The 9,738-nt window shown below is 38.0% G+C and overlaps 1 protein-coding gene across 19 annotated transcripts in view; it reads right to left on the bottom strand.

Moving 5' to 3' along the window:
* The window catches only part of LOC108247682 (clathrin coat assembly protein AP180-like), a 32,927-nt gene that overhangs the window by 21,747 nt on the left and 1,442 nt on the right, over positions 1 to 9,738 (bottom strand). For all 19 annotated transcript variants that reach the window (XM_037981636.1, XM_037981639.1, XM_037981641.1 and 16 more), the window contains exons 3-9: positions 3,250 to 3,392; positions 1,900 to 1,975; positions 1,542 to 1,644; positions 1,305 to 1,398; positions 1,098 to 1,209; positions 904 to 1,010; positions 790 to 831 (exon numbers count right to left, since the gene is read on the bottom strand). In XM_037981636.1, coding sequence (XP_037837564.1) covers positions 790 to 831; positions 904 to 1,010; positions 1,098 to 1,209; positions 1,305 to 1,398; positions 1,542 to 1,644; positions 1,900 to 1,975; positions 3,250 to 3,392 — 677 coding nt within the window. The remainder of the gene's footprint in view (positions 1 to 789; positions 832 to 903; positions 1,011 to 1,097; positions 1,210 to 1,304; positions 1,399 to 1,541; positions 1,645 to 1,899; positions 1,976 to 3,249; positions 3,393 to 9,738) is intronic.

Below are 9,738 nucleotides of genomic sequence, written 5' to 3'. Positions count from 1 at the left end.
GCCTTAGAGGGCTCCACGAGCACTCCGACAAAAAAGTCACAGGCAGGATGACGCCTTACCGTACACCAACGTGTACCTTCTTATCCCTGCAATAAGTACCGAAGAAACGGACTTATGGAGCAAATCAACCTGCGAAGCACGCCAGGTCGACCGCAAGAAGAACAAAGAGGCCGAACGTAGCCTCACACGTGCTATTTATAGACGCACGCCCAGGTGAGCTACGTGTCACGTGCGTGACTTTGTTTAAATTAATTCTCGACCTGCGCGAGGAGACATATCCACTTTGTTTACTGCCACTGGCAGTCAGGAAGGAATGAAACAGAACAATAATCCTTTGGACATAACAGTCTAATAGTCTAAGTTTACATTTGACCCACAGAGAAATTGGCAAAGCTTTGCAAGACTCACTGCAAGACTGACATGCATGTAAAACACACAGAAGCACACACATTTGTTTCATCAAACTAAATTAGGATCAATACGCCGACACTTCATCCTGTAGTTAAACAGGCACTCAGCCAGGGCACCCTTTGTTTCTGTGGTTACCGGGTCCTCAAGGGGTTTAAAGGGACAGTCTTCATCGTCTGAGTCAGCTAGATCCACCACTACCCCCGGGTGGAGACACTGAGCAGGAAGATGATGGTGGGTGAGACATGTGCTTCTGTTTATGTGTTTGCGTGTGTGTCTGTAAAGAGGGATTTATGGCTTTTATGTGCCTCATATTCCTAGTCTTAATTCTTCCAAGGAATCAAAAATATTAGTCAAGAGTCACAGTTAAGTATAACTTACGTAGTTGATGTCAGGAATGTCATTTTTGTCGACTCCAACTGTCTGTTGAAGTAAAAACATTATTAGATGCATGAAGCTCAGCACAGCTCATTCATGATGCAGAACGCTGTTTACCTCAGCCAGCTTCATGAACTCCCCGATTTTTGTCACCCGGGTCAGAAACCTCTTATAAATCTCCAAGGCCTCCTTACAGTCACTTTTTTTCATCTTGAAGAATTTTTCTGAGGACAAAAACACAATTTGATCAGTCACACATGAGTAGATAAAGATGTTTTTTTTTAAATTTAAAGTATTAACTGTGAACTAACCTAACAGGTTGATGATTCCATCGTTGTAGGAGGCAAACAGTTTGACCAGATCCTTGAAGAGAAGCATGAAGGCAGCATTGATGATCCCATTGTTCAGCTCCTTGGGATGAACCTGAGCGCAGGGGGGGCAGTGAGAAGTATTAGTTCTGATCGTCGAAATGAAAACCTTTTGGAGGTAAAACGTGGTGAATCAAAGCAAAGACGCACATCAAACTCCAGGAGAGTATCAATCTGGGTCTGCAGAACAGGCATGCCTTTCAGCAGCTTCTCAGTGGTCATGGTTCTCATCACTCCCTCAGCGCTGAGAAGATACAACACAGAGAGCGTTTCACTGAAAATAACACCATGTGCTCACAGATCACAACCACTCTGGTCATCAATGACTAGACTGATAAATAAAATGAGCTTTAGGGGAGTACTTAAAGATGGAGTGTGTTGGTTTACCCTTTCTTGACTCTGGTGAAGTCAAAAGCCATCTGGCGATAGGCAAAGGCTTTCTCATTCAAGTACCGTGCGTACCGCCTGATGAATGTAGACATGTCATATCCTACACAGATGAAGAGTAAGATCAGGACATGGACAAACAGAGCTGATATTTGCTTTAAAAAATTCCTATTTACTTTAAATCACAAACAGCTTTTTGCATTAATGTGTGAACATATGGGTGAGTGTGTGTTTTTCACATGATGAAACTTGTGGGGGGTTTTGGATTTGCCAGATGCTCCTCTTTGTGTGTATTCTTTCAGTTTCCTCATCCATACAATAAACAGATGCATTAACAATGCCTGTAGTATAGTCTCACCATGAGAGCCGGTTTTGTCAATGAAATTGCTGAGGTTGAACAGGGAGGTCCTGGACGCCAGGTACTGAATGAACCTCTGGGAAAGTGACCGAAAATACAACAAATAAATAATCAATGGACATTATAATCATTCAAACTTTCACAAATGCCACCACACTTATTTATTATCAAATATTGTCTTTTATTACTGATTTTTGCAGAACACACACTGCTTACAAAGTAACTGAGGGGAACAGGGGCGCCTCCAGAATGTTTTCAAAGGGGCAATCTGGTGGTGGCACCAAAACCAAAAGCCTTAACAGGATTTCAGATGTTTTATTCTGTTGTCATATATATACTTTAGGCCAGGGATCCCCAACCACTGGACCAAGGGCTGGTACTGGTCCATGGATCATGTGGTGCCGGGCCCCACAGAAATAATAAAAAACTTTTCTTAATTAGATATTTTTAGGTCTGCAGGGAGTTTACTTTGAGAAATGCCCACTTCTGTTCATGTTTCTTTCTTGCACTTGATTCGGGTGCAGTTATTTTTTCATGTACTAGTAAACCTTCAGGCAAATAAAAATTAATTTAAAAAAAACAAACTTTGCTGGAGAATTTTTTTTCCCACTGGTCCTTGGGAAAGTTGTATTTTATGAAACTGATCCTCAAAATAAAAATGAATCATCTTCCGATGATTACAGCACAGTCACTACTGAAGCTTGTCCCTCTTTTTTTAAATTTATACAAAAAAATAAGCATATAACTTCTTAAAACCCTGCATTTTGAGATGAGGACATCAAAATATTTTAATCTATTCAACGTAAACCTGTTGTCCTTTTTGAGGGAGACTAATTTTTCTGCCTTTTAAGTTTATTTTATTTTAATTTAAAGAATTCTTTCTTTTTTTAACTACTAATTGTTCAAAAATAACATTTTATGATTATGAGGTTCTACTAGTCCCAAATAGCCAGGAGAGATTAAAAATCTACACAAAACAAAAGCTGGGACTTTGGAAAAGACTGGACATCTATTTTACAGGCGTAACCATTGCCCCCACCTTTTTCGTGAGTAACTCATACTTGTTTCAAGCTTTTATTGTCATTTTATGCAGTACAAATAACAAAATCAGGGGTAGGGTTAATGGCAGTGCATCGTCCTTTAACAGCATAAGATGCAGCAAAATTACCAAAAGATATAGAAATAACATCTAAAATTGACTTGACATGCAATAATGTGTTTTCATGATGTCCAGCCGTTAAGACAGGAGCTCATTTAGATGAAAGAGTGAGTAATTGTTCATTATTAGTCATCCTGTGTTGGGGTTTTAAGTGCTCCACACGTGCACGGTTTAGTGCTGCACTCACTAACCTCATTGCCGTGGACACATATGTGATGAGTGGTGACAAGTGCCTTGAAGACAACCACCCAGCTGGCGTTGGTGGATCGCTCAAACAGCGTGTCAGCCATCTGAGGGATGTTTACGTTGGTGGTGTTGGTGGCTGACACCAGATCTGCAACACACATACAAGAAGACAGTTGTTTCTTCATCTGCCAGAAAAAAACCTAATCTTTCAGATTGGTACCTTCAGCTTTACTTGGTCGGATAGCTTGCATGGCATTAAAAGGAAGGTAGTTTAAGTTTATCCTGAAACAAATTTGCCCTTTGATGAAAAAACTTTAATTAAACTTTGATGAAGCGAATGGTGTTCACTGCGGAGCTCTTCCAGACACCCAGGAGACTTTTAAGCCAGGAGGAAGACCTGATGTACTGAAGAAATATTGTTGGCGCAGGATTACACACACCCACACACACACACATGCAAGAAAAACACACACTGACAATGCAGAGAGACTAAAAAAATGCTTCGTCATCTCTCTGGTTGTCACTTCAGAAGCTAAAAGAGACTCTAAAACTGAAGTATCCAGATGACTGCATACATGCAATACTGCAAACAAAGAGTCCAGCTGCAGCAGGAAGCGCTGGCGCAACTCGTGCACATTAACTTCAAACCAAATCTCATTGGTTGTACAAAACAAATGGGATGAATCAAATTATTCAAGTCTCACAACATTTACGTTATAATTGAGTTAAAACTACCTAAAGAGGTGCTTTCAAGCTGTCACATTTTTTTTTTTTTTACGAAAAGCCAGTGTGTTGTTTCTTAGAGTGAACTAATAATGTTCAAAAAAATGAAATGGAGGTTTTGTTTAAAGGTCATTGCTGAAGCTTCTAACAACATTAAACGTACAAAATGTTGCTGTATATTGTTGGCTCATTGTTTCACGCTTGGGCAAATCTGCAGTTAATTCACAAGTTCACTGCCTTCTCTGAAGCATTAAAAGGAACTCTTTATTGTTTCGTTTTGTCAAACACGCCACTTCAGACTAAATGGTCAGTAAACCTTACTTTGGCAGTTCTGTGGCTGTCTTTGTCTGTGACTAAACTTCAGTGAAAAAGGTGCAAACATAAAGTATGGCAGATATTGTAAATAGAATCAAGATAGAAGTCAAGTTCTAACTCCCATATTGTCTAAGATTTAGTAGTGGGCATTCTTTTTTAGACTCCATCTACCATACAAACAATTTTTTTCATGGTGGTTCTGGTCTGGCAAGTTTTTGGTGTCGGTGTGATTTAGTTGCAACAAAGCCTCAGTAGTGTGTGTGTGTTTTATAAAGTGTAAAAGATAGAAACTGAAAACAATGGACAAATAAAAAGACCAGTTGGATGGAACACATTATTATTTCAGCTACTGATAAGTCTTCTAATTTAAAGTCAGACTTTTCATCTGTGTATCTCGAACTGATGGGTCATTTTTGCTTAAAAAATTTTGAAAAGACAGTTCATTTATCAAAGTGTATGATTTTATCGACCCCATTCTGAGTCTCTGGATATTAAGGGCAGAAATAAATCTGACTGGCTGCTCACTGTTTTGGCATCCTTTTCCTCTATCCTAAAATGTTAAAACAGTACAGCCAGATTATTCCCCAGCGCTGGCATAACACTGTGGAAAATAGGTCTGGGTGTTTGTTACCAGATTACAAGGCTATTGTTCCTCAGATTGTTATAATCTCATCATTAACATTCTACTTCCATGCATGTGAGCGTATGCATTACCAATTGGAAACTGCGTGTGTGGATTTTCCCATATAATTTCACCTTGAAAACAACAGTTTAGCTTTCTTTTATGTCCATTTTGTCCATATTTATTGGCCATACCTGTGTCTCTGAGTGTGTTTATCTGTCTTGTTAGCAAAATATAGTAAGGTAGTATCTTAGAGTCATCCCCAACCTATACTCTAAGTGCTAATTGATCACACCAGATCTGTGTTTAAAATTTTGCCACTGCTGGAGTCAATTCTGTCGGTCTGTTAGCAAAATATCTCATAAACTGGACAGATTTTAATGAAAGTTTCAGAAAGTAATATTTAGATATACATCTACAATAGAGATGTATATCTAAATATTATATTTGGAGTCAACCCAGTTCAATGTGGTCATCACAGCTAATAAATTTAGCCAACAAGAAATGGCTGAAACTAGTGTTTATTAACTAGCTCCATTAACAAACTTTATATTTTTTTATCCATGTTTTGCTTGATGCAACTGTTAAAATCAGATTTTTTGGGTGATTTCATCCAAAGACTAAATTTATGGCCATAAACACAAATTAACAGCAAGGACCAGGGGATTAAGAAAATTTTTAAAATAACATTTTTAACCAACTATATTGCAGGATGCTTCCAAACCCACTCATCTAATAATGATGCTGAACATATTTGTTATATGTTAAATGAATGAATACATAGACAGATCTCAACTGAATATCAACAGTGGTGACCCCTAAAAGGAGCAGACAGAAGAAGGAGAAGCTCTTAAATATAAAATGCTACACAAACCACAAATTATTTTTAGCCCATCCTGCTGACATTGGCATCTAAATAAGAAAGGCAGGAGTCAGTATGTTCATACAGAAAGCAATGCAGCAGCTATTGTCAGTCATTACTGCTAATGGAACGAGAGAAAGGCCATTTTACTCAATAGACCTTGGACTTTGCTATATTAGACCCACTATAAATTACACCAAGCCAAAAATACAGCACAGAAAAAAAAGCAAAGGATGACAGGAATTAAGAAAACATGCAGCAGGGAGTCAGTGAAATGTGTTAGAGATGACATTTTTAAGAAAAAGACCTAGAGCAGTGAAGCTGTTTGAGTTTGAAACATGGCAGCAGGTTGGATGAGGAGTCGGGGGAGGAGGGGGGTTACAGTTGGAGCATGTAAACAGATTATTACTAATCACTGATCTTGGTCTTTAGTATGGTTGAGCCCACCCCCAACACAGAGCACATAAACATCTCACACATCCTGTTTTACACGCTGGACAAACACAACATCCATCCACTGAACATTCATGTGCTGTAAGATGTTCAGCTTTAATATTAACCTTCCGGCACAAAATAAACTGGACGATACACACTAAAATAATTAAAATGAATATATGCTGTATTGTAAATGAATTGACAGCCTTGTGAAAGACATAGCTGGCTCTAAGTTGCTGTCATCACAGAACTTGAGATTTTTGTGGAACTAATTAAACTTGATACAGACTGAGCAGATGGTAACAGCCACACTGGCACTGTTTTAATGATGTCTGATGTTTTATGTTTAATGAAGGCTGCAGTGATGTTAGCTCTTTCATTTCACTTTTTCTGTTTCTTTGCAACACCTTTTTCTGCAGCAACGTTTTGCATTTTGCCACATATTTGATCATTTTACATCCATCATCTTTCGCCTTTTTATGTCTTTTGTCCATATATCTACAATCCTCCACAGCTTTTTAGATGATAAACATGTGCAGATATGGTCCCCAACACTAAAATGTGATTATTTAATATTATCATGTCACTAGGAAAGTGACAAGTCAGTGTTTCCTCTATCACTGTGAACATAGCCATTTTCTTTGACATTCAGTTCTTAATAACTGTCTGCATAGATCTTTAAACTTATCACTTAACGTGTGTTAAACTTGTTGCCAGATGGGCAGCATCATTGGTTATAATCCTCACTTTGTGTTGTGGCATCATCACCTAAAACAAACACACTCTGACATACAACCTGTGTGTATGTGTACAAGCCTAATGAGGATTGGCAGAGCTAAATAAAGACTCTTATGGTAATCCACAGGCTGCAAAAGGCTTCTAAGAATGAACTGTGGGACCTCACGCTGTGCAAATGTGTGTCTGCTGCTCTGTAGCTCAGTCGGGCTGTGATAATTATGTTGTATGTTACACAACAAATCAGTAGCCAGAAAATTCCAGTAAAATAAACACAGCCTCCTGTCCTGTATCTATGTGAAAATAAGCAACGTAATCCAGATAGAGCTTCTCAAACTGTTTCACACGAGTGGAAACGTATAACTCATAGAATTTACACTTATAACTCAAGATACTTAAAACAGCACCAAACACTTCTCTTGCATTGGTGACACTATATTATTATTTTAATTTCTATAAAAGAAGGCTAAAATTACCAAGGCTTTTGTTAGCATCTCTGCTTGTAAAAACTGCAATTTCAATTTTTGTTAAGTTGCACTATTCTTTAACCATTTTCCTTGCTAATGTTGCTAACATGTACTCGTTTTAACTCTTGGAAATTTTATGGACACGTCTGAACTATAGCTAATTAGTGATCTATCATGTTCAGAAATAGTCTTAAAATATAAAAATGCAACACAATATTCAGTTCTTGTCTCTTACATTAGGTAGGTAGGCTAAAACTACTTAATGGTGGTTATTTTAGAGGGTGGGCACCAGTAGCTATAACTCATGGACATGATGCTATCTAGACTGGACTTTGGGAACCCATCAGTAGCTACAGTATTGTCATTTACCAGAAAACATTTTCAATTACAATAGCTAACACTCTCAATATGTTGCCAAGGCAACTGCACTGTGTGACATCTAACGACCTGCTCGCTCATCTACCCAAAGGGTCAGCATGTAAATGTCAGAAAGCAATAAAGGTAGATTAAATTTACTCCCCTTTCCCTTAAAATGATTCTAATCTACTAGTAGCTTATTTGAAGTTTTTAGTTACTAAAAGTTATCACCTGCTGCCAAAATTTAAAAGGTGGAGGTAGAGGTTTTTGCCTGTCTGTTTGTGTATGTCGGTCTGTTAACAAAATATGTCATGAACCTCTAGACAGATTTTAATGAAACTCTGAAAAAGTACTCGTTAGATGTACATCTACAACTGATTAACTTTTAAAGTCACACCAATTCAAGATGGCTGCCACTTCTGAGCTAACACAAAAATGACTATAACTTAGTGAATTACACAAATATTGAGCTAAAATTTGAGGTGGTAGTAGCTGAGAATCATTCACAATACATACTCTGAGTGTGACATCTTGTATGAGATTACATATAAGATTATTATACAAAAACAACTATAACTAATATTTCTTAACATAAGATGATCTTAGTTTAAAATGCTGGCATGGAAGGTAGCAGGCAATATGTATTCCTTCAAGGAATGCTAGTCCCTTTATTTTTTTTCAGGGTTTTTGTTAAGGTACGGCTGGCATTTGTGAAACCATTTCTCTGTGTATTGAGGTGAGGAGTCTGTCTCAGCACAGTGGCCTACATACAAGAAATCTGTTGCAGCCGCACCAGAAACTCATTGAACACTGATTAAAAACTTAATAAAGAAAATAGTGTCTACATCCCATTCAAGGACAGACATTTCCACACCTCTATACATGTTTTGATTATCAACTATCAATAGAAACTGTTTGATATGCAAGTGATTGAGACAGAAAGTGACTGTATCAGAGACAGTCTGCTAAACAACACTATTTAGAAGTAAAAGACAGAATGAGGAAGCAATGGTCTCTGGTGCATTCTAGCTTTAGCCTTACCACCTTTGGCCATCCTAAATAATGCACGGCAGTCATTGGCTGATTATTAAATTATTCAGTGGGAGAGCGGATCACAAGATATAAGGTCCTGGAACAAGAAGCAGGAGCAGACACACAAAAAGACACAGCAGTGCAGAGTCAGACAGATCACCGGTCATCTGCAGTCAAAGCCAAACCACTGCTTTGACTCAATAACACAGACTGATCTTGATTTGAAATAACGTGACCCTGGCTAATATGTTTAGATGTGCTGTGACTTTATGGTCATAAACTTGAAAGGACAAATCTTTGTTAATGACTTGCAGTTACCGCTGTATTGAATTTTAGTACAATATTTGTAAAACTAACTGAATTATAGCCAGTTTTGTGTTAGCTAAGATTGATTGACTGTGGTGGCCATCTTGTATTGGAATGACTTTGAAAGCTAATCAGTTGTGGATACACATTCAGTGATTACTTTCTGAGACTTTCATTAAAATCTGTGGTTTATTAAATATTTTGCTAACAGATAATTAGGTTTGACTCCAACAGTTAATGCCAAAGTTTTAAACAAAAATCTTAAGTGGCGCTCAGAGTATACACAGGGCATGACTCACAGCTACTACCACACCAAGCTTTAGCTCAGTATCGTAAAATTTACAGAATTATAGACGTTTTTTGTGTTTTGTAAAGTCATTTGGCTGTGTCAGCCATTTTGAATTGATTTGGCTCCAAAAGTTGATTCGTTGTAGATGTACACCCAGTGATTACTTTCTAAGAGTTTCATTAAATCTGTTATCGCTGTACAGATCTGTTATCGCTGTACCAACCGTCTAGACCCCTCAGATCTTCTGGTTCTGGACTGCTCTGCATCCCCAGAACCAGAACCAAACGAGGAGAAGCAGCTTTCAGTTTCTATGCACCACAAATTTGGAACAAACTTCCAGAAAACTGTAAA

Source organism: Kryptolebias marmoratus, linkage group LG19, assembly GCF_001649575.2.
Source record: "Kryptolebias marmoratus isolate JLee-2015 linkage group LG19, ASM164957v2, whole genome shotgun sequence".
NCBI lineage: Eukaryota > Metazoa > Chordata > Actinopteri > Cyprinodontiformes > Rivulidae > Kryptolebias > Kryptolebias marmoratus.
Note: the sequence above shows the minus strand (reverse complement) of the source record. Positions and strands in the feature narration are given on the sequence as shown.